This window comes from Capricornis sumatraensis, chromosome 5 (genome assembly GCF_032405125.1).
Source record: "Capricornis sumatraensis isolate serow.1 chromosome 5, serow.2, whole genome shotgun sequence".
Taxonomy (NCBI): domain Eukaryota; kingdom Metazoa; phylum Chordata; class Mammalia; order Artiodactyla; family Bovidae; genus Capricornis; species Capricornis sumatraensis.
The window spans coordinates 76,842,169-76,868,056 of NC_091073.1; the positions used below are offsets into that span (position 1 = coordinate 76,842,169).

At 36.3% G+C, this 25,888-nt stretch overlaps 1 protein-coding gene across 2 annotated transcripts in view; it reads right to left on the reverse strand.

Moving 5' to 3' along the window:
* The window catches only part of STK31 (serine/threonine kinase 31), an 81,493-nt gene extending 62,303 nt beyond the window's left edge, over window positions 1-19,190 (reverse strand). The window contains exons 1-8 of one of the 2 annotated variants that reach the window (XM_068973214.1): window positions 19,148-19,190; window positions 19,007-19,059; window positions 13,042-13,140; window positions 8,261-8,335; window positions 6,610-6,768; window positions 4,441-4,799; window positions 3,161-3,335; window positions 1,062-1,177 (exon numbers count right to left, since the gene is read on the reverse strand). In XM_068973214.1, coding sequence (XP_068829315.1) covers window positions 1,062-1,177; window positions 3,161-3,335; window positions 4,441-4,799; window positions 6,610-6,768; window positions 8,261-8,335; window positions 13,042-13,140; window positions 19,007-19,059; window positions 19,148-19,175 — 1,064 coding nt within the window. In that variant the 5' untranslated portion in view covers window positions 19,176-19,190. The remainder of the gene's footprint in view (window positions 1-1,061; window positions 1,178-3,160; window positions 3,336-4,440; window positions 4,800-6,609; window positions 6,769-8,260; window positions 8,336-13,041; window positions 13,141-19,006; window positions 19,060-19,147) is intronic. The other variant, XM_068973215.1, reaches the window with a different exon arrangement.
* Between the last annotated feature and the right edge of the window lie 6,698 nt (window positions 19,191-25,888).

Genomic DNA, 25,888 nt, shown 5'->3' on the forward strand with positions numbered 1-25,888 from the left:
TAGTCACTTTGGCTGTGCGTTAAAAGTTGATTAACCTCTAGAGAGACCAAATTACTCAAACTATTTAAAACCTATAAACCAAATGCTGACTGACAGATTTATACTGGAAAATAGATTCCCAATGGACAAAAAATGAACACACCGTATTGAGAGCAACATCTTAGTGTTTCCAAGTATATGAGGAAATGAATTACTGGTTTAAGTTTTATGCATAGCACAAAAAGAGAACTAGATTGTTTTGAGAACCATTTTTTCCACACTCCAGGAAAGGGTGAAAAATTATCCCTAACCAACAATAAAGCAATTTTCTATAAAGTAAAATACCTACTTAATTCACATATAGAATCTGGGACATGCTGATTAAACTGCGTGAGACTTGCTAACCAACTGCTTTTCTTCTGACTCCATGAAGATCACTTTTCCTCTGATTTAGGAAGACTACTTTTGTCTTTCTTTAGACAGAGTATAATTAAATAATCTGGATTACTGAAATCTATAGTTTCTGTATAGGACTGAAAATAACCCCAAGCAAAACAATGGGACCTAGTAGTTTCCCATCAAACTATTACTTAGAAGTTGTGTTGACTTTTTAATTCCATTCTCATATATAACTTTAGACACTATCATCCCACACGGTGACAATAGAACACTATAAAAACAGTATAAAATTTGTCTCAGGAGTAACTATCTTTAGTTTCCCTCTTTAAAATAATGAAAATACAAAGAATAAGTTTCAAAGTAAATATGAAGTGGGAGGGGACATGGGTAAACCCATGGCTGATTCATGTTGATGTTTGGTAGAAACCAATGCAATAACTGAACAACTATATATATGTGTATATATACATATATACATATATATATATATATATATATATATATATATATACACATGGAGAGAAAGAGAGACAGAGAAAACCAGGAATAAAACCATCAAGGGTCCCCACTAAAAAAGTTAATTAATTTTAAAAAAGAAAAAGCAAAAATGCAATAAAGAAATTAAAACACAACTAATCAGCATTGTTTTAAAGCATTCTCCTCAAAAATTCACTTTTACCTACCTAATTCCTTTCAATATTTCAACCTTGGCTGCCAGATTTTTCATTCTGGTACCTATACAAGTCTTCAGAGCACTTTCCAAACGTTTAGTCAAATCCACAGTAGTTGCTTTCTCTTGCTGAAGCAAAGAAGAAACATATCTTAGTCACACACAGACCCACATAGGAAACTGTATTTCTACTGTTATTTAAATAACTTTTAACTAAAATTTTAAAGGATTTATGAGGCAGTGTTCCCTGAAGAATGCCACATATGAATTCAAGGGTTGGAGATTGAGTTCAACTACCAATGGTCAATGACTTAACCAGGCCCAAGTAATGAAACCTTGATTTTAAAAAACTCAGAATGATGAGGTCTGGGGGAAGCTTCCAGACTGGTGAACAAATCCATGTGCTGGGAGACTGACAGGTCCAGAGAATCCTCCAAATGATCCCCATCTCCACTCCCATCATAACTTCCTCTTTGCGGAGTCTTTTTATATTTGCCTGTTCCTGAATTGTATCCTTTATGATAAAACTGTCACCATAAGTACAGCACTTTCATGAGTCCTGACAGTTGTTACTGAATTACTGAATTGAGAGCAAGGTGTGGGAGTGGGTCATAGGAAGTCCTAAACTGATAGAAAAAAGTGTGGGTAGCCTGGGACCTGATTTGTGGCTGGTGCCTGAATTGAGCTAAGTCTTGAGGGACTTAATCCTTGTGGAGTCTGAGATAACTCTTGGCATTTAGTGTCAAAAATGAACTGTGGCCATTCAGTTGATGTTAGAGAAATGGCAACTCGTGTTGGGGTAACATATTTGGTATTAGAAAAAGTTATACATTTGAAGACTTGAGCAAACCTTGATACTTAACTATCATAAAAGGAAATACATGGAGATATAGCAGCCTGTTAAACAACAACAGGATGCAGATGAAGCACTTTAAGAGATTTCTCAAGCAAAATGGAATGTATAGGCCTAACTGGAAATCTGATTGGAAGAAACCAAACATAAATGACATTCATGGAACAATATGGGAAATCTGAACACTGGATATTAAATGATATTATGGGATTCCCTGGTGGCTCAGCTGGCAAAGAATCCTCCTGCAATGCGGGAGACTTGGGTTCAGTCCCTGGATTGGGACGATTCCCTAGAGAAGGAAAAGGCTACCTACTCTAGAATTCTGGTTTGGAGAATTCCATGAACTGTATAGTCTGTGGGGTCACAAAGAGTCGGACACGACTGAGTGACTTTCACTTAGTGTGAACATAAGTTAGTGAACTTAGTGAAAGGATTATTACTAATCTTTAAATGTAATTGTATCATGGTTATGTCTCTTTTGAATTTCTTTTCTGTTAGAGATACACAATACATTAAAGCATATACATTAAACTATTATGAATGGGATTTGTTTTGAAATTACTAGGAGGCATAGATTTTTAAAAAGACTATCTATTTAATAATTGTAAAAACTGGGTGATGGATACATAGTACTAATTATTCAATTCTCTTTATAAAATGTTTGAAAATTTCCAGAGTTAAAAAAAATTTAAAGAACATAAAAGGAAATATAAATGAGAAATTATTAATCTTTCAAACATCCAATGAAATTCAAAGATCATTAGTTTGTAGTATAAGAAAAAATTTCATCTATAAATAAGTGTGAAGAAAGAGAGAATAAAGAGTAGGGAGAAGAAGGGATGGTAAGAAAAGGAGACAGAAAAGTATAAAGACAAATAAGAGTAAATCAGAGCTTCCCCGGTGGCCAGATGGTTAAGAATCCACCCGCCAATGCAAGGCACAGGGGTTGGATCTCTGGTCCATGAAGATCCCACATGGCTAAGAGCAACTAAGACCATGCACCACAATTACTGAAGCCTGTGCACCTAGAGCCCATGCTCAGAAACGAGAGAAGTCACTGCAATGAGAAGACTGCGCGTCGTCAGCTAGAGAGTAGCCCCACTCCTTGCAACTACAGAAAGCCTGAGCACAGCAGTGAAGATCCCAATGCAGTCAAAAATAAATAATGAATAAATCTTTAAAAAAAAAATAAGAGTAAATGAACACAATGATTTCCCAGTTGATCATTCTTTATCTTAAGCCACTGAAACATTCCATACCTGCAGCTCCTGGGCAGTCTGTTCTACTTTCAATTCTAATGCTTTGCACCTTTCAAGAAGAACCTCCTTCTCTGTTTTAAGTTTTTCATTTTCTTCAATCAGTTTCTGGTCCTGCTTAATTTTTGCCAGGCTGACATTAGACCCTAAATTAAAGTCACCAACAGCCAAATTTTCCCTATTAAAAACAAATTCACTCATTTTAAAAACCAAATTAAGTGTGACAGAGATAAAAACTTAAAATTTGGCTTTTTATACCATTATAAATATATATATGTGTATTTATATAAAGTTAATTTTGGAAACTAATCTAATCTTTACCTAGTTTCAACATTCAGTTCAGTTCAGTTGCTCAGTCGTGTCCAACTCTTTGCAACCCCATGAATCGCAGTATGCCAGGCCTCCCTGTCCATCACCATCTCCCAGAGTACTCAAACTTATGTCCATTAGAAAGCATTTTAATGCAAACTAGATTTTATAACTGAAGTCATACTTCAAAAGCAATGCCTCCTAATCTCAGATATTTCATATTCCAACTTTTTGATATCAACTCCAGCAAAGACAGTAAAAAGCATTTCTGTATCAGTTTCTCCCAGTCTCTTCTCATTACTCCCACTCCATTTGACCATTTAGTTCCTAAAGCACTGATAAGATCCCAACAAAAAGCTTTATTACCCATGACACAGTATCATGGGCTCGATCATGATACAGAAGTAAAAGGATAGTTTTGTACTTTTAAAAATCAAATCTGGCTTTCTGCTTCAAGTTTATAACTAAAAATTATCTAAAAAGTGAACATTTTTGTTATAATCAAATTCCATCACAGTAAATTTTCACAGGAAGAAAAAAGAGCCTCACTTTTGTTAGAGAAAAGGCAACTCCCTAAAACTCATTAAAATATTCTCAGAGCCATAGGAAAAACTTCAAAGTTTATCTGAAATTCTGTCTCTTGACTGAATAATTTAGATTTAGGGGTAGATTTTTATGATAAATGTATTCAAGAGACTTGGAAAGAAGAGTTGGTATGTGAACTTCAAACAATTCAGGAATGATTTTTCTTTCAAAATGACTTTTAATTAAAATATCCCTGTTAAAGAGGAATTTATTTTTTCAGTGTGTTAGAAAGGAATACCTGTTTGAGAAAAACAGAAATAATCAGTATCATCCCTCAAAATCACTGACATAGGTGAGGACTCTAAAAACATAAGCCTTGACTATTATGACAAGAGCTTCTAACATAAATCAAAAATTAGGTAAGACTAAAAATCCCACTACAATCTTACTTTGGAAATGTCACATTATTTCCTGCATCATTTTCATTCTTCAAGTCAAGAGATATTCTCCCACTTAAGCGCCCCTTTGGCCGGGTGAAGGTTGACTGGCTTGATCTATGCCCCCACAAAGGAATGGGGCTTTTGAGGTTCCTGAGGACAAGCTGACCAGGATCTGATTTTTTTTCCTCACAGACATTAGGGCTGGAAGTGAGTCTGCATTTTTCTGCAAATCCTTTCTTAGCCACCTCTTCCCCAATATCTACACTGCCATACTCAGCCTGCGCAATTACTGTTCCATCTTGATAGGTAGCTTTAATTCTCATTTTAATTTCCTTTTCAAAAATCAAGCTCCCCAAAAAGGTTCTGCCCTAAGAAAGAGAAGAAAAAAGAAGATATTAATCAGCTATACCAACATATTTTTCTTCACTTATTTTTCTATTAATATCTAGTTTTTCCAATCATCATTTCTTCTTCATTCTGAAATCTCTACAAACGTGGTTTTACCTTGTTGGCTAAATATACTTCCTTATGTGAATACTATACTCCAATTACACACTTGATAAATCCTTTCCAGAAGAGCTAAGACCTGTACAGGCATCTATATTTATACATGTTTTAAAGTGTACCAATTAAATACCCTAGAATAATCTCTTTAAAGCAAGCAGATTCTGTTGACTGTTTTGGTCCTAACTAAATATAAAGGTGTCCTAAGGAATTATAGCATGTGAAAATGAAATCTGGTATCTACGAAAAAGGGGAAAATGTGGAAGCAGTGACAGATTTTCTTTTCTTGGGCTCTAAGGCACTGTGGATGGTGACTGCAGCCATGAAATTAGGAGATCCTTGCTTCTTGGAAGGAAAGCTGTGACAAACCTAGACAGTGTATTAAAAACCAGAGACATCACTGTGCTAACAAAGGTCTGTATAGTCAAAGTAGTCATGTACAGATCTGAGAGCTGAACCATAAAGAAGGCTGAGAGCTGAAGAATTGATGCTTTTGAGTTGTGGTGCTAGAGAAGACCCTTGGGAATCTCCTGGACTGCAAGGAGATCAAACCAGTTCTAAAGGAAATAAATCCTGAATATTTATTGGAAGGACTGACACTGAAGCTAAAGTTGCAATACTTTGGCTACCTAACACAAACAGCCGACACACTGAAAAAAACCCTGGTGCTGGGGAAGACTGAAGGCAAAAGAAGATGGTGGCAGAGGATGAGATGGTTAGACAGCATCACTTGACTCAAAACACATTAATTTGCACAAACTCTGGGAGGTAGTGAACAGGGAAGGGAACCCCACGTGGTCGCAGAGTTGGACACGACTCGGTAACTAAACAACACAGTTCTAGGTACAGAAATGTTTTTAAAAGTAACTATAGTGCAGACAAAACTACAGCTGGTGACCTAAAAGATACTAAAAACTAAACAAAAAAGAGGCAAAGAGAAGGTTTTCAAATTTTATTGTTCTTTCTAGTACTGATTATTTTCACATAAGTCATTTGAGCTGCTGAATATAAAATACGTATCTGATTACTTCGCAGTGTAGCATTCCTTCAATAGCAGTATCAGTTACCAAAAGAATATCATTTTTGCACAGATTTAAAAGGACGTAGGATTCCTGTTAAGACCACCACTGAAATTATGAGGTCTTCCAGAATCAGGTTGCTAACCTAAAATTTAATGGAAATAAATGCAAACTGGAATCTAGATTAACAGAAACGTCACTGCCAATTACTATGTTGAACAGTATGAGCCTCTGCCAAGATAAAATCTGATTAATTTACAACTCTGCTATTTCAAATTTGTGATGTTTATGGCCACAGCTAAAGATCACTTTTATAAATATTTTCTCAAAAGCAAAAGATAACAATAATTATATGCATCAGTCTCTCAATAATAAGAGACTATTCTTTGAAGCTTTCTCATCAGAAGAAACTATTTACATTTATTATATGTGTATACACACAAACACCAGTCTTATCTAGAATGTGTATCCTAGCAAAGAAGAGTACAAATATATTATTATATAATTGCTTCTGAATTATTCCATAATGTCACATTTTTCACTAATTTATACAAGCTTTCATATTATAGAAAATGAATGGATTTTAACCAGACATTTTTTTTCAAGCACATAGTTTTCTTTCCATTAACAAAAATATTTTAAATCTGTGACTTGCCTGATCAAACTGGGTAACTTCTTGGCCAGAAGGAATTTGTAGTCCCCAAAGTCTATACTTTTTGGCAACACTAGAAAATTGCAGATCCAAAGGAATCTCTACTATATCCGATCGATTCAGAATTTCTGTATTTCCATAGTCAATATATCTCACCAGACACTGGAAAATAATCAGATAAATACTAATATAGAACTTAGATTAAATATCTCAAAAAAAAAATCACATATTTGCTGCTTTTTGTCAATTACCTGTAAATCATGATAGCATTTCACCTGAAATTGTCTAAATGCATTCAGAAACAAGAGCTCCAGCAATATCCTCAAAATACAGAAAACCCATAGTCCATGAGATCCCAGGGATTTTTCTATTTGGTACTAGTTCAACTAGTACCAAACAGTACTATTTCCAACAGTACCATTTCTCATTTTGATTTTTTTAAACAGTGTATTTAAATAAATATAAGTCTATGAAACTTATGACTCTCTTCTATCTCTAATGTTAAAACCAATCAACATTCTTAAATTCAAGTTGGAAACAATAAAATCTGAAAAGGCAAAGTTTTAGGAAACTTTCTTTGATAAACTTAACTCCAGCTATTAGACCTTTGAAATGAATCAAATTCACTCTTTCCTCCAGCTCTATATCTATAAAAGGTAAAAAAGATAAATAGTTTATCACAAGGTCAAAAGCCATTTCGCCCTTAATTTAAAAAGTTAAAGCCAAATCAAAAGCAAACACAAAATATCATTTCCAGTTGTCAAACTGTGGGGAACAGGTCTATTTTACTAAGATAAATCATTACTTATAACAATAATAAATCACAAGATTTTAAAAATATATTTGGAACATTACTCAAAGCGTTTCATCTTACTTTATTGCACCAAGAACAATATTTACAAAATATTATATAACATATTTTTAAGTCCAAGAAAGCAGACATTTAAAAAAAAAATAGTAACAGAAACCCTACAGAGATGCTTTTACACAGCCTGAGATGTCCAACTGCCACCAAACAACTATTTAGAATCCTATCTCCACAAATTCCCTTAAAAATATTCCAGAATTTCACAATGGAAAAGACAAAATATCTAAATGCAAAGCAAATTCATCACATTTAACCAAGGCACAAAAAAGAGGCAAGCAAATCTTCACTATTAACGGCATGCATGTCTACTAAGTAAAATATAAACATAATTTTAGAATTAAATGTTCTTTTTCTACTCAATCTTAATAGAATAAACTTTAACTTACTCAGCAAGACTCAAATATAATTATTAAGAACTAAAATACAAAGAACCAACTGGTCACCAAAAATAATGCACAAATTAGGTAATCTATTCTTTGATAATCCGGGGTGATTATATGACAACGTAAAATCAGAAGAATATTTCTGAATCTAACTTTGACTTTTGTAAGCACTTCATTTCTTTTGTTGTTTTTTGAGTGGGGGGATGTATGTTTTAATCAATTCATATGTTATTCAACCATATTTTAAAATTTATTTAATTGGAGGCTAATTACAATATTGTAGTGGTATTCAACCATATTTTATACCACTATGAATAAGCAATGAAAGGCTAATTAAGCATCAAAGTTTGGAATGAAAATAAATATTCCTCATGGCAAAAAAAAGTTGAACACTCATTCTTGCCTTTTCATCGTTAATGACTTTCAGTACTTGGCATCTGTACCAACATTTATCTTCAGAAAATAATCCACCGTAAATCTACAGACAGAAAAAGAAAGCAAAATTATTTGGCATTTTAATGAATAGTAATGCTAAGTAGATCAGCTCATTTACTAAGCACTTTATGTATAATAACTTATTTTATTCTTACAACCCTATGAGGCAGGTACTTTGTTTTCACCATTACATGCCCAAAGTCATAAGCTAGTAAGCAGCAGAACCAGTTCAAACCCAGGCAATTGCCTTTAGAGTCCATCATATTGTTCTGCCTCTCTAAAAAATAAAAAAAGAGAAGACAAAAAGCATAAAAACTGAAAACTCAAAAAAAAAAAAGGCACAAACATCAAAGACTTCAAATCATGCTGTTTTGATGTCTGAAGACATTAATTGCTCTTAAAACACAAACATGCCAAGGTACATGCCACTTAACTATAATTCTTGACCATTACACGATTCCTATGTTCAACCGGCCAAAAAAGATTCTCACATTTTTTACTTCGGGCTTCCCTTGTAGCTCAGTTGGTAAAGAATTTGCCTGCAGTGCAGGAGACCTGGGTTCGATCCCTGGGTTGGGAAGATCCCCTGGAGAAGGAAATGGCAACCCACTCCAGTATCCTTGCCTGGAAAATCTCATGGACACAGGAACATGGTGGACTGCAATCCATGGGGTCGCAAGAGTTGGGCACGACTGAGCGACTAACACACATTTTTTACTTCACATAGAAGGACCCTGGTATTATTTAAAAGTAAACAAATGATATTAGATAATATCCTTAATACTGAACCTTCATTTATTTTAAATTTATATCTTAATTATGTTTAATAAAAGAACAAAGAAAAATTCACATTCTTTAAGTCAGTGTATCAACCTCACCACTACTGACATTTGAGACAGAATAATTCTTTGGTGATGCCAGTGATACCACCAACTCAATGGACATGAGTTTGAGTAAACTCCAAGAGAGGGCAATGGATTGGGAGGCCTGGCGTGCTGCAGTCCACAGGGTCGCAAAGAGTGGGACACGACTGAGTGACTGAACTGAACTCTTTGGTCGGGGAGGGAGGGAGATGTCTTCTCTCCTATACACTGTAGAATGTTTAGCATTCTACGTGTTTAGCATTCCCCCAACCCGGGCCCCCTGCCTCTACCGCTATAACATGCCAATAGCCTTCCTTCCAGTTGTAATAAACAAAAATATTCCCAAATGTTGAAAATGTCTCCTGAGGGTGGAAATGGGAGATACAAAGTCATCCCAAGTTGATAATTATTTAAATCACACATTCTTAATGGGAGAATGGGAGAAATAATATCCCTAAGGGAGTGAATATTGGTTCCTGGAGTGTGGAGGAGAATCTTAGATATTACAGTGGTTTGTAGCCCTCCCAAGTTCAACCCTATCTGACAACATAAACAGATATGCAGTGTATCTGGAGTGTTAGAATGTCTTGCAGAGAGGAGACCCACTGGCAGGAAAAGTGCCTTAGAAGGGCAAAATGAAAAAAAGGATTACATTGTATTCTAAAATAAGGATCTACCACAATCCATTAACTATTCCAAGATAGGTAACAGTTAAGAAGGTAGGCTCTGTGAGTTTAAATATTTGATCCACCATTAACTAGCTGGTGACTTTCATAAAGTTATTCTAGCTGTGTCTCAATTTCCAAAAAAAGAAAAAACAAGTATCTGCCTCACAGGGCTGCTGTGAGGATTAAATAACTTGGTACAAATGAGTAAGGATTAAATGAGTTAGTAGCGAAGTCCTTAGAACACTGTCTCTGTCTCACGGAGGGTAAGATTCAAATGCTGCTGCTGCTGCTAAGTCACTTCAGTCATGTCCGACTCTGTGTGACCCCATAGACGGCAGCCCACCAGGCTTCCCCATCCCTGGGATTCTCCAGGCAAAAACACTGGAGTGGGTTGCCATTTCCTTCTCCAATGCATGAAATTGAAAAGTGAAAGGGAAGTCGCTCAGTCGTGTCCGACTCTTCGCGACCCCATGGACCACAGCCTACCAGGCTCCTCTGTCCATGGGATTTTCCAGGCAAGAGTACTGGAGTGGGGTGCCATCGTCTTCCCCGCAAATGCTAGCTATCATTATCAAATGCTAGCTATCATTATCATCACTACTACTACTGTATATATTAAATGATATTTAGCTAATCTTCATTTTTGCCTATTACAAATAATGCTATACAGAATATCTTTGTATAGACACCTTTGTGTACTTTCTGTACTTAAATGTCCAATGGGTAAATTCTTGGCAGAGAAGTTGATGTGTCCATGATTACAGGCATTTACTGTTTTAAAAAGATGATTAACACTCATATATAGCCATCTGATTTAAAACAAAGATTCCAATACAATTGAACAAAGAAAGGATCATCATTTCAATAAATGGGGCTGATATAATTGAATATTCATATGGAAAAAGATTAAGTGTGATCTATACTTGAAATCAGGGGCTTCCCTGATAGCTCAGTTGGTGGAGAATCTGCCTGCAATGCCAGAGACCTCGGTTCAATTCCTGGGTCAGGAAGATCTGCTGGATAAAGGATAGGCTACCCACTCCAGTATTCCTGGGCTTCCCTTATGGCTCAGCTCGTAGAGAACTCACCTGCAATGTGGTAGACCTGGGTTCAATCCCTGGGGTGGGAAGGTCTGTGAGGTGGGAAGATCCCCTGGAGAAGGGAACGACTACCCACTCCAGTATTCTGGCCTGGAGAATTCCACAGACTGTATAGTCCATAGGGTCACAAAGAGTGGGACATGACTGAGTGACTTTCACTTTCAACTTCAAATCACAACCAAAATTTTATTGGAGGTAAATACCATAGCCCTAAATGCAAACACTTCTAGGGGAAAAACAAAATTGGAGAATACAGTCAAGGCCTTGGGGTAAGTAAAGATATCTTATGTCGGAAACAGAAAGCAGAAGCCAAAAAAGAAAAATTTAATAGACTTCAAATGTTATTAAGAAAGTGAGCAGGGAAGCCATGGACTAAGAGACACTGGCAACACGTGTAAGACAAAGGATTCATTTCCAGAATATATAAAGAACACAAGCAGTTGTCCCTTGGTATCCACAGGGGAGTGTTTCCAGGACCCCCCTCGACACTAAAATCCCTTATATAAAATGTCACAATATGTGCACATAACTTTCATATATCCTCCCATACAATTTAAAACATTTCTAGATTATCTGTAACACTTAATACAAGGAAAATGCTATGCAAATAGTCGCCAGTATGTGGCAAATTCAAGTTCTGCTCATTGCAATTGCCTGAAAAATTTCTGGAATGTTTCTAACCTGCAGTTGGGTGAATTCATGAACGTGGAATACATATATAATGGAGGCCCAACTGTATAGAACTTCCTATAAATCAATCAAGACAAATAACCTTGAAAACTGGAAAAAGATCTAAATAGGTACTTCACAAAAGATATCCAAATGGCTAATAAAACTTGAAGAGCATGCTTAAGCTCAGATTCCTAAGGTAAATAAAAGTAAAATCACAAAATAACATTACACACCCACCAGAAATGGCTAGTATTAAAAAGACTGACAATGTAAAGGGTTGGTGAAGACACAGAAGAACTAGAACTCTCAAACTTTGCTGGTAAAGATGCAAAGTGGTTCAATACTTTGCCAAACTGACTGGCTGGTACCTACTAAAGTGAAACACACCTACTCTATGACTTGGCAATTTCACTCTTAGGTATATACACAAAATAAATTAGTTAAAACATCCATCAGAAGTCTTGTATAAGGAGTTCATAGCAGTTTCATTCACAGTAGCCAAAAACTATAAACAATCCAAATGCCCAGCAAAGGAGAAGAGATTAATTTTGGTGTATTTATATATTTGGGCTTCCCTGGTAGCTCAGATGGTAAAGAATCTGCCTGCAATACAAGAGACCCAGCTTTGATCCCTGGGTCAGGAAGATCCCCTGGAGAAGAGAATCCAACCCACTCCAGTATTCTTGCCTGGAGAATCCCATGGACAGAGAAGCCTGGCAGACTACAGTTCATAGGGTCGCAAAGAGTTGGACAAGACTGAGCAACTAGTATTTTCACTTTCATACACTGAAATACTGCATAGGTTGAAAAAGAACAAACATACAATAATATGGATAAATCTCAGAAATTACATTGAACAAAAAAAGCCATACATACACAAAAGAGTATATATATTGCATAATTTAAGAATAGGCAAATGAACCTATGGTGACAGAAATCAGAGTAATAGTTACCTCTGTTAAAGGACTACTGACTAAGAACTGACTGAAAGGGGCCTGAGTGAATTTTCTAAGCTGACAGAATTGTATCTTGATCTGGGTGGTGATCACACAGATGAAAACATATGAAAAATTCATCAAGCTGTGTATTTAAAAGATACATACTGCATTGTAAATTATGCCAATTAAAAAATACATGCACATATATACTGTCAAACTGTTCTCCATAAACATCTCTCTCATAAATTTTTGTGAATCAAGGTCAAGGACAATGATTCTATTCTGTTCACCACTGTGTTAAGTACCAGTGTTTAACACAGTGCCTGGTAGATAGCAGACAGTTCATAAGTATTTTTGAAAAAATAAATTTATAATGACTATAGTCTATACAAATTCTAAAAATGTGCCTCTTTCTTCAAATATAACAAAAATTCCAAAATCTATAAAATCTAAGATCAGGAAAGCTAACAGGAAAGATGGAATAATTGTATCCAAGAATATGGCTCACCTTCTTTGGATCAAGATTCCCAAAAACTGAATTGGCAAGGGGACAGACTTCAGACAGTGAACAACCAATCTTCATAATATCCTTATTTCTATTGATACTCTAGAAGGAAGGACAGACATAAATTCAGTAAAATATTATTAATATTTGCAATGTTATACAAACAAGAGTTCTACTACGCATGATACTTAAAAGGTTTTGGAGCATTAGAAATTAAATAAATTCTCACATCATTACTTTTCATCATTCAAATGAGTTCTTTACTAGAAATGGAACTAGGCTATAGAAAATTTTTACCTCCCAATGAGTTCAAATTACATGGAATTCAAAATTAGATACTAAATATTATTAATATCATATGAAGAGATAACTTTGTCTCTGGATTTTACTTTAAATCAAATCCTAATTGTTCAAAATAGGTACCGTATTTTAGTCAAGTGACATGGGTCTTCTCACATATTTGTTGCTGTGTACAGGAGAAAGATGTAAAACTGATTTCAAAATATATAGGTTCCTCTGTACATAAACACTGTTATCTACTTAGTAAATTTATTTCTCATAGGGGCATGGGTTAAAGATTTTGAAACTAGTTTAGATGTATACGAGGATTGAATAAATAAATAAATACACTGTATATAATGAAAGCAGGCAGAAAGAAATTACAAATAAGGAAGGCAGGCTAGAATGAACCTGCAACGTTTGATTACAATTGCGAAGTATCAGTATGAATTCATGTATATATACATACATATGTACACAAGTACACGTTTATGTGTGAATATATGTATATATGAAAGAATACAGATAAACATAAATATGCACGTTAGTTATATGTATTTGTATTTTTGTATTACATTGATAAATTTATTTCCTAGCTCTGTCTGCTAAGAGGAACTAGAAGCAATAATACTCAAGTAGCGACAAGCACACCTAGTACCCAGATCTTGATTTCTAAACACCATTCTCTGATAAAAGAAACAAGATTTCTCTGGAGAGTGGATCATTCCAGGACTAGGACAGGGAAATAAATGATGATCCTGGAATATCTGGCGGTGCCAAAAAGTAAAGAAATATTCAAAAAAAGAATGGGTGTAGCTTAAATGATACCGTAGACAATGTGGACAATCTCCTAACGGCCAAAGCTGGAACAATGTAAACAACAAAATAAATGACAGTACTAGATTATAACCCACAGGTGTATACTAATATAAATAATTGACTGACTAAACAAAAGGTCGTGAGGAAACAACTCTCTTCCTTAATGAGTAATTCCAATTAACAAATGCAGAGGGAATGAGGAAAACAGAAAATCATCATCAAAGACCATAGTCATAAATAAAATATCCGTGGGTAAAAAGTTTAAGAAAAACAAGATTAGATAGTCTCAATGCATCTTCTTCTAAAACACTCATTACTTACAAAAGGAAAAACAGTAACTTTACAATTGACACGTAGCAGTTATCCCCTTATAAAGTGCATCAAAGTTAATATCACCAATAAAGAAATATCTCCATATTATAAGTCCTCAATATGACATAATTTCAGTACATCATACTGTAGTATGTACCGTAGGGCTAGTCACTTCTGTAGCACTACTGCCAATTTGTTTACGAGAAACCATAAACAAATACAAACTGAGGGATCCTCTATAAAGTAACCAGTACTCATTAAAAATGTCAAAATCATGAAAGATAAAAGTATAAAAGAACTACCAAATGTTGGATGAGACTAAGGATACATGACAACTAAGTAAAATGTGAGATCTTGAAGCAGATCCTGGAATAGAAACAAAAAGAAAATAAGAAAAACACTGGTGGAATTTGAATTAGGGCTGTACTTAAGAGTTACTAGTACTGTACCAGTGTCAATTTCCTGACTGTGACCACTGTACTATGGTTATGTAAAATGTTAGAAACAAGGAAAGCTAGGTGAAGGGCATAATATTGAAAATAATTTTACAATTTTCCTGTAAGTATAAAGTTATTTCAAAGTAAACCGTTAAATACGTATGTTCTTTAAAAATATATCAATAACACAATAAGGCTAGAAAGAATATGATTATCTTCGATAAATGAAAACAAACTCTTGAGTTTCTATGCACAGTAAAAATGTGAAGTGAATTCAAACCGACCCCAAAACACACTGAAATCAGTCTTTAATAATCCCCAGGAATGAACTCTCTGAAGTTCAGAATACACCAAAACATTTTACATAATTAGATTTTGTAGCTATATGGACTAGCATAAATGAAAGCTCTTTATTCAAATGTCAAATCCTTAAGATTCCTCCAATGGGTACTCAGCAAACTAGGCCTACTGAAATTTTCAAAGTATTCTCATGTAAGTGGCTTAAATGGCAGAAAATCCAAAGTGGTAGAAAAACAGAGAACACATGTGAGCAGATCTTCATCTTGACCTGCCTCCGTATGTTTCTAAATCTCTATTTACTCTTCATCTACAGCCTATCAAAACCCTAATCAAATGCTATAATTAGCTTTTTTTCTGCTATATTCTTTCTGTAGAATTACTGTTTTATCGTTGCCTTTTCTGTTAAACAGTATGTACACATCAAGTGTTAAAAAGTACATCTTACAATTGAGCAGGGGAGGAAATTACACAGAAAATTAGCATCGTGCAGCATTTTTCAGAAAAAAAAAAGTGACGAGGTTTTCAGAAAAAAAAGTGACTATTGTATTACATCTACTATTTGATACTAAGAGATCCAATACAATTATACAAAATATGTTAACATCAAATAATAAAACCAAAATTAAGATAGCAAAAGTCTTTTTTTACAGGAAAATACTCTTGAAGCAGGTATGTAACTGACCATTCTTTTTAAAGAAAATCCACTGCATGCAAAATTATCAACCTCCAGAAAAATCACATATACTAAGTCTATTCTCACAAAGTATACCACATGCACACTTGGAAAACACAAAATGAAAACAACTGTTAAGCAACAGAGTGAGCTTCATGTTTATAAGAATATGAGAAGTCCTTCCATGCTTAGCACTGCTATATAAAGAAATGTCTTTTAAAGTGAAATTCATGAAGTGTCCCCCTGTTGGGACCACACTTTACAAAAATACTGTGTTCTTGAAATGACCTGGGCTTCCCAGGTGGCGCTAATTGTAAGGAACCTGCCTGCCAATGCAGGAGACATAGATGTGGCTTCAATCCCTGGGTCGGGAAGATCCCTATGAGAAGGAAACGGCAACCCACTAAAGTAATCTTGCCTGGAGAATGCCACGGACAGAGGAGCCTTGTGGGTTATAGCCCACGGGGTTGTAAAAGAGTAGGAGAGGACTGAAGTGACTTAGCATGCATGTGTTCTTGAAATGAGATTACAGACCAAGATAGAGCATCTTAGCAATGTCATCTTGAATTTTTAAAATTTTTAGCATTTTATCAAAACATATCAAAATTTCATCAAACATCAAAAGATGTCCCTTAGATGTACAGGATTCATTTAAAAATTTTTTTCCTAGAAACAACATACAAAGGAGAAACACAGTTATTCCCAACCAACCTTCTGGAAGATGCTTCCCAAGGTTGAGAAGGGTCTTCTCTTCTTCTTAATGACTGTTTTTGGCCTTAGCATGTGTTAAGGTACAAGATTTCAGGTTAGTCGACCAAGGAAATCTCTTATTACAACTGTCAAAGGGGCACACATAGGGCCTGTCTCCAATATGGATTCACATGTGTGCACAAACAACTTGCTTCTTAAAAAAAAAATCTGATTCATATGGACACTTTAGTAGTTTTAGTTCTTAATCTTTTCATTCAATTAAGACATGCTTTCTCTCTGTTTGAAATGTGTTTCAATTTCTACAGGGGCCTCAACTTCATGGTTGAAATCAGAGGTTCAAAAATTATGAGTTCTGCTGTTTCGGTAAATAAAATTTTATTTACAGATATACCTATTTATTTATATATTGTCTATGGCTGCCTTTGTACTACAATGGCAACTTTTGTAGAGCTGAACAGCTGCAAAACAGCCACAAGCTTTAAAATACTTACTAATATTAAACAGAAAAAGTTTGCTGACATCTGGTTTAAATCATAATTTCAAATTCAGGCTACAAATTCACATAAATGTCAGCAAAAATTGAAGTCTAGAGCTGCACTGACCAATACTAGCCAATTCTTACCTGAAATGTGGCTCATCTAAGTTGTACTGTAAGTCTAACATATACACTGGGTTTTGTAAACTTACTATGAAAAAAGGAAAATAAAATACCTTGTTAACATACTTGTGTTCACTATATTTTAAAAAGATATTTAGGATGTGCTGAGTTACATAAAATGTTTTTATTAAAATTGATCTTGCCTGTTTCTTTTTCATTTTGAATGTGTCTTTTAAATTTAAATTACTTATATGGCTCAAATTATATTTCTACCAGGCAGTACTCGTCTAGAAAATCTTATTTAATTAAGATAGTAAATGTTGTTCCTATTTAATAAGCTTAAAAATATTTATCATCCAACACTGGACACTACTGAGAGGGACACGGGTGCTATTAATGCAGAGGAAACAGGGAAATGGGCAAAGAACCAGAACATGTGGGCACCCTTTAGAAAATGTGTCCATAAGCCAGGATAGAAATTTGTTGAATTTTTCTACGAATATCACTCTTCTAAAATATGTTTTCTAAGTAGATTTAAGAAGCCTGAGTTAATCTTATTTCTTCTTTAATCATTCTTTTTCATAAATCCTGTTTCCCATATTGCCAATTCACTCTACCCGCACAAAGAGAGTTGTTCTCAGGCTGCAGAAGTACACAGAAATGTTATTCCCTTCCCCTTCATATCACACAGCTCATAAAATTAAAAGTTATTGAGTAACTGTACATTAGAGAGATTCACCTTCTTAAATTCTGGAACATAAGCACTTTGGTGCTTTGCTTTGTATTTAAAATTGAGTAAACTTATTTGCCTTGAAGACTGCCAATATAAAATTATAAATGTTCCATTAGTACTTTCAATTATATGATGAAAAAGACATTGTACCTCAAATTCAAAATTAAGCCAACAGAAAAAAGACAGAAATTTAAAAACAATATCACTTAAGAAATTTAAAAACAGTATTGCTTGCTCCTCGGAAGAAAACCTGTGACCAACCTAGACAGCATATTAAAAAGCAGAGACATTACTTTGCCAACAAAAGTTCATATAGTCAAAGCTATGGTTTTTCTAGTAGTCATGTATGGATGTGAGAGTTGGACTATAAAGAAAGCTGAGTGCCGAAGAATTGATGGCTTTTGAACTGTGGTGTTGGAGAAGACTCTTGAGAGTCCCTTGGACAGCAAGGAGATCTAACCAGTCAATCCTAAAGGATATCAGTTTTGAATATTCACTGGAAGGACTGATGCTGAAGCTGAAACTCCAATACTTTGGCCACCTGATACAAAGAACTGACTCATTTGAAAAGACCCTGATGCTGGGAAAGATTGAAGGCAGGAGGAGAAGGGGACGACAGAGGATGAGATGGTTGGATGGCATCACCGACTAAACGGACGTGAGTCTGAGTAAGCTCCAGGAGTTGGTAATGGACGGGGAAGCCTGGTGTGCTGCAGTCCATGGAGTCGCAGAGTCTGACATGACTGAGGCACCCAACTGAACTGAATCACTTAAGAAACAATCACATCCAAGACCTCTAGATGGAGCTGTTAACTTAACAAATACAAGTTTCTCAGCATCTTCAGTAATTTATGCAGCCTAGATTGCTGATGCTAAATTAAGTGTAATTTTAAAACCTCACATTCATAATTCTGGTATTAAGTTCAATTTTTAGCCATTTGTCTTCTAATAATGCCCTGTGTTAAATAATGTCCAATAAAAATTAAGCATGGACAATAACGATATATATATATATCATATTACAGGGTTTTATTTTCATTTTTGTTGGGGAGGATCTGGGTTAGTGGAGGAAAAGGTGGGAGAGGAAATAAGTCAGGCTATTTTACCTGGGCCCAAAATGTTACTGCATCTTCCACGTGACTTCCAACCACATCTTCAACTAAAATCAAATTACAATGCAAAGAAAATTAGAAATTCATCAACATCATCAAACTTTTACATACAAAAATAATTTTTAGTGTCAGTACCTTTACTGCAATGTTTATCTTCCTCCATTTGGACAATTCCTGAAAAACTAAAACAATTCAATACTTTGAATTACGTTCTATTAATCTGGCCATTAACAGTGAATTAAAGACAAAATCATATAACATTCAAATTCCTCTGTGCATGTTTTGTCCCAAATAAAGTTATCAAAATCCAAACTCTATATTAAAAACAACTTCAAAGATGTGTTCTGCAATAATTATTTTGAGTATATCTTGCAATTTCATTGGATGCAATTTCTATCTTTGAAATTATCTCTCTAAACAAACTTTTATAAATTTACACTGAATAGTATAATTGATGCACACTCTTTTCAGTTACATAAATATTTCAGTACAAAGTGTATATTCTTTAAAATAATTGATGCCTTTCCTAAACAAGAGTAGCGGCTTCCCTGATGGCTCAGCAGGTAAAGAATCCACCTGCAATGCGGGAGACACGGGAGAGGTGGGTTCAATCCCTGAGCTGGGAAGATCCCCTGGAGGAAGAAATGGAAACCCACTACAGTATTCTTGCCTGAAAAAGTCCCATGGACAGAGTCTGATAAGCTACAGTCCAAAGGGCTGCCGAGTCTAACACAACTGGGCAACTAAACACAACTGGGCAACTAAACACACCTGCACTAAACAAGAGTAGCACTCCCACAATTTAAACAAAGAAATACTACAAACATATATACATAACACAAATGCTTCAGACTGGTATTTCATTTTTAAACAAGAATATCCATTTTATGGTTTCTGCTTTTGAAGATACGCTGCATTTAAAAACTGCAAAATCAATCAAATTGTGCCCCTAACTTCAAAAATACTTTTCATTACATAATTTGCTTTCCCAAATGCAAGGTATTTCAAGATGTGTACTAGTTCTAACTTTGCCCTTAAAACACTAGAATATGGCACTTTATATGCATAAACATTAGGTTTTGGAATTGAAAATAGATCTTTTAAAGAATTTTAAGAGTTAATTAAGCACATCACAACACCAAATATCCAAATCCTCCCCCAACCACAGGAAAAGAAGTTAATCTTGTGTCACAGTGGGGGAAAGGTCATAAAAAATTTTAAACTATTATGATTTTTATTACAACTTTACATTTTTCACATACACTAAGTAGGATCAAACCATCTTTAAAACAAGGATTCTTGCTCATATACTACTTAAAAGGTAAATTTTAAGTTGAGCAAAAAGTTGTAAAAACAAGTTAGAATCTGTCCAAAGAAACTTATTTCGCTGGAAGACACTCGCTTAATTTAAAAGATGGGGGCTTCCCTGGTAGCTCAGCTGGTAAAAAATCCACCTGCAATGCAGGAGATCCCGGTTTGATTCCTGGGTTGGGAAGATCCCCTGGAGAAGGGACTGGCTACCCACTCCAGTATTCTTGCCTGGAGAATCGTGAGAGTCAGACACGACTGAATGACTTTCATTTTGTTTTCTTTCTTTCTAAAATGAAAACCTTTACTTTGGAAATGGCACCACACGACGTAAAATGTTTTTAAAGTCTTATTTTTAAAGGGGTCAAAAACACTTTTTGGCAATGGTTAACACGAGAGTGGTGAAGGAAACGGCAACCCGCTCCGGTCTTCTTGCCGGGAGAATCCCATGGACGGAGGAGTCTGGAGGGGGCTACAGTTCACCAGGTCTCAGGGAGTCGGACACGACTGAGAGACTTTCACACACTCACAAAAAGGGAGTGGTGCTGCACCCACTATCTGCAAACCAGGATTACCAAACAGCACTTCCAATTCACATCGAGAATTAGGAGTGAGTCCAGGTCGCTCCTCAACGCCTGTCTTAGCAGGCATTTCGAAGTTTAAAAGGGCACAGAATTTGCTGGAAGAGAGAATTCCACCCTACAACTGGTCTGCAGGCCTCTGTCTTCACCCAGAGCAGCAGGCCCAGTTATTTGCAGGCCAGCTTCGCCTTCTGGCAGCACCCTTACTTAGCGACTGGGGTGGCTTCACCCTCAGAAGCAGCGGGCAGCTTGGAAACCAAGAAGGCCAGGAAACGGCCACGCCCATACTTGTCGACCTAAAAGACAACCCAGGGTGAATATACGGTGCTACCACCACCAAACCCACCGAAAGCACAGCTACTGACCTCGCACTTCCTGCCACAGAAGTTCTAGAAGAATGCCCCGGGCCCCACATGCTGGGCCCTCAGCTCTCTGCCCGCCGCCGCAAACGTGCACACTTACCTCACGTGTTCTGGCCACTGGGTCTCCAAACGGCGCTTGCGCGCTCGTTGCTGTGCCAACATCCTGCCTTTGCTCAACTGCCTCGCTCACGTGAGCATCAGGGCATCCGGCCTAGGGCGGGGCGTGCCGGCTGGGAACCACGCGCTCTGCGAGGAGCGCACGGAGTCTGCGCACAGGCTTTATATGACGGCATTCCCAGCACCTGTAGACTAATGGCCGTCTGCTGTCTCGTTTAGCAAACTTCAAACGGTGACGTGAGATAGTGGTGTGGACTTTTGTGTCCTTTCGTAATTTGTACATGTTGCTTAAATTATTTTAAATACCCAAGTTGGAAGAATCCCAGCATTTTTGTTTTTTTAACAAGGTAGAAAGGGGAAAATGACTTTAGTACAATGAAAGCATGATGCTCAGGTTAGTAGCTTTGCAAGCATTTCTCAGTCCAGCCTAGGGTCAGCTCTCGCTCGTGTTGCTGCGTTTTTCACATTAAGGCGGGGGGTGGGGGGTGGGTAATTAATATAGCCTATCTGGTTATGAGCAGATGTTACACTTTCTGGCAAACCTTGCACAACAGTTGAAAATTATCTCCACTAATTTTTGCCAGTTTTAAGTATTATATACAATAATACAGCAGTAAAGTAGTAACAGTACACATATTAATGACAGACTATATGTGTACGCTGTTGAAATTAACCTCACAATTAAGAGGACAGTCATTTCCTTCACACACCCCCCACACCCCCCAGCGCACTCGGAAGTTTCTTCTTGTCCCTTTATGGTCGTTGGCCCCTGTCTACTCCAAGTAATAGATTCTGCTTTCTGTCACCAGTTTGCATTTCCTAGAATTTCATGTTAACCAAATCATACAGCGTGTCCATTCTGTTTTCTTTCATTCAGTATAATTGAGATTCATCCATTTTGTCACATGTATCAATAGTTCCTTGCTCTGTATTCAGTTCAGTTCAGTCTCTCAGTCGTGTCCCACTCCTTGCAACCCCACTGACTGCAGCATGCCAGGCTTCCCTGTCTATCACCAACTCCTGGAATTACCCCAAACTCATGTCCATTTAGTCCATAAATAGCTATCCAACTATGTGATCCTCTGCCATCCCCTTCTCCTCCTGCCTTCAATCTTTCCCAGCATAAGGGTCTTCACATGAGTCAGTTCTTCGTATCAGGTGGACAAAGTATTGGAGTTTCAGCTTTAACATCAGTTCTTCCAATGTACACTCAGGACCGATCTCCTTTAGGATGGACAGATTGGATCTCCTTGCAGTCCAAGGGACTCTCAAAAGTCTTCTCCAACACCACAATTCAAAAGCATCAATTCTTTGGCACTCAGCTTTCTTTACAGTCCAACTCTCACATCCATACATGACTACTGGAAAAACCATAGCCTTGACTAGACGGACCTTTGTTGGCAAAGTAATGTCTCTACTTTTTAATGTGCTATCTAGGTTGGCCATAGCTTTCCTTCCAAGGATTAAGCGTCTTTTAATTTCATTGCTGCAGTCACCATCTGCACCGATCTTGGAGCCGCCAAAAATAAAGTCTGACACTGTTTCCACTGTTTCCCCATCTATTTGCCATGAAGTGATGGGACCAAAAGCCATGATCTTTGTTTTCTGAATGTTGAGCTTTAAGCCAACTTTTTCACTCCCTCTTTCACTTCATCAAGAGGCCGTTTAGTTCTTCTTCACTTTCTGCCATAAGGGTGGTGTCATTTGCATATCTGAGGTTATTGATATTTCTCCTGGCAATTGTGATTCCAGCTTGTGCTTCATCCAGCCCAGCATTTCTCATGATGCATTGCATATAAGTTAAATAAGCAGGGTGACAATATACAGCCTTGACGTACTCCTTTTCCTATTTGGAACCAGTCTGTTGTTCCATGTCCAGTTCTAACTGTTGCTTCCTGATCTGCATACAGATTTCTCAAGAGCCAGGTATAGTATTCCCATCTCTTTCAGAATTTTCCATAGTTTGTTGTGATCCCCATAGTCAAAGGCTTTGGCATAGTCAATAAAGCAGAAATAGATCTTTTTCTGGAACTCTCTTGCTTTTTTGATGATCCAGCAGATGTTGGCAATTTGATCTCTGGTTCCTCTGCCTTTTCTAAAACCAGCTTGAACATCTTGAAGTCCACGGTTCATGTATTGTTGAAGCCTGGCTTGGAGAATTTTGAGCATTACTTTACCAGCGTGTGAGATGAGTGCAATTGTGTGGTAGTTTGAACACTCTTTGGCACTGCCTTTCTTTCCATTGATACTGGCTGTAGAGTTTTAGTAGATACCATTTACCAGTTGAAGAAATTACCTTCTATTTTTAGTTTGCTGGGAGTTTTTATGAATGTATATTGTTTTATCAAATAGTCCTGCATCTGTGATAATGATCATGTGGTTCTTTTTTAATTTGTTAACTACAATGAGTTATTGTCACTAAGTTGTGTCCTACTCTTTTGGGACCCTATGGACTGTAGCCCACCAGACTTCTGTCCATGGGATTTCCTGGGCAAGGATACTGGAGTGGGTTGACATTTCTTTGTCCAGAGCATCTTCCCCAACCCAGAGATCAAACCATCCTCTCATGCATTGGCAAGCAGATTCTTAACCACTGAGCCACCAGGGAAGCCCAAATGATAAATTTGGGCTTGATAAATTATACTGGTTAATTTTCAAATGTTAAACTAAACTTGCAACCCTTGCATAAAACTTGGTCATGATGTATTATCTTTTTTTATATATTCTTATATTAGATTTGCTAAAATATTAAGTATTTTTGCATCTACGTTCAAGAGGGATATAGGTCTGAAATTTTCCTTTTTTGCAATGTCTTTGTCTGGTTTGGTTATCAGAGCAATACTGACCACATAGAATGAGCTGTAAAAACTACTAACTTCAATTTTCTGAAAAAGTCTGCATAGAATTAGTAATCTTTGTTCCTTAAATATTTGGTAAAATTCACAGTGCAGCCATTCCAACCTGGAATTTTCTTTGTGGGAATGCCACTAACCACAAATTCAGTTTCTTTAATTGAAAAAGTCTAATCAGCATAAAATCAATCTAAGGCTAGTCATCTATTAATTATTGAATGAACTTTACATTTTGTGTCTTTTAAGGAATTTAAGCAAATTCATTGGCATGAATTGTTGATAACATTCCTTTACTATCTCAGAAACTATGGTAACATCACCACTCTTGTCCCTAATGATGAATTGTGTGCTTTTTCTCCTTTGCTGATTAATCTAGCTATTAATAGAAGTCTATCAATTTTTTCTCAAAAAAAAAAAGAACAGCATTTGGTTTTATTCATGTTTCTATAACTTTTCTGTTTTCCATTTCTGCTCTGATCTTTATTATTTCCTTTTTCCTATTTAATTTTAATTTTCTCGTCTTTCTCTAGTTTCTTAAGGTGAAAGCTGAGGTCACTGATTTGAAATTGTTTCTGGTATAGGCATTTGCCACTCTCAATTTCCCTCTAACTACTGCTTTAGCTGAATCACACATATTTTTATTTCTATTCTCATTCCATTAAGTGGTTTGATTCTTTTTCTGAATTCTTTTTCAACCCATGGGATATTTAGACATATGTTGTATAACTTTCAAATACTTGGCGAAGTCCCAGATATTGGGACATCTTTGTTACTGATTTCTAATTTAATGCCATTGTAGTCAGAGGACATAATTTATTATCTGAATCTTAAAAAAGCATTAAGACTTGTTTTATGTCATAGAATGTAGTCAGTCATAGTAAATGTTCCACATGCACTAACATGTATGATGCAGAGGGGTTCCAGTGAGCATCCCAAGCTACAGTGTCAGAGGATCTTTAGATAATACAGCAAGAGAGTAATGGTGTGGTCCCAAGACAGAGTGCCATTAAACAGCTTCCATGTGAAGCTGTCAGAAGTCTGCTTGGAAGTGTTTCACAGCAGTACTGTGGTTAGAGGGGGACCAAAAAAAATTGAAATGGCACACAGGAGGTGTCAATACACTTATCAGTAATTCATAGTTAATATGCATGCTTACTAAGTTGCTTTAGTCATGTCCGACTCTTTGCAACCCTATGAACCAGTGAAATTGCTCAGTCATGTCCGACTCTTTGCAACCCTATGGACTGTACCCCGCCAGGCTCCTCTGTCCGTGGGATTCTCCAGGCAAGAATACTGGAGTGGGTTACCATGCCTTCCTCCATGGGATCTTTCCAACCCAGGGATCGAACCCATGTGTTCTGCATTGCAGGCATATTCTTTACCATCTGAGTCACCAGAAAAGCCCCTCATATTAACAAAACAACCTAAAAATCATTAGATACCTCTATAAAGTAATTATATAATTTTAAAAGTTTTTATTTTAAAACATAAATCAACATTACAAAGTTTAGAAAATAAAAAAACTAAAGATTTTAACTATTTTGAATGAAATGTTTATTCAAACCCTCAATAACATCTTAAAATTTTTAAGTAGCCTGGAAAGGTTACATTATTATAAACTCAAAATAGCTACTGTACTTTAAGGTTTTGACTAAC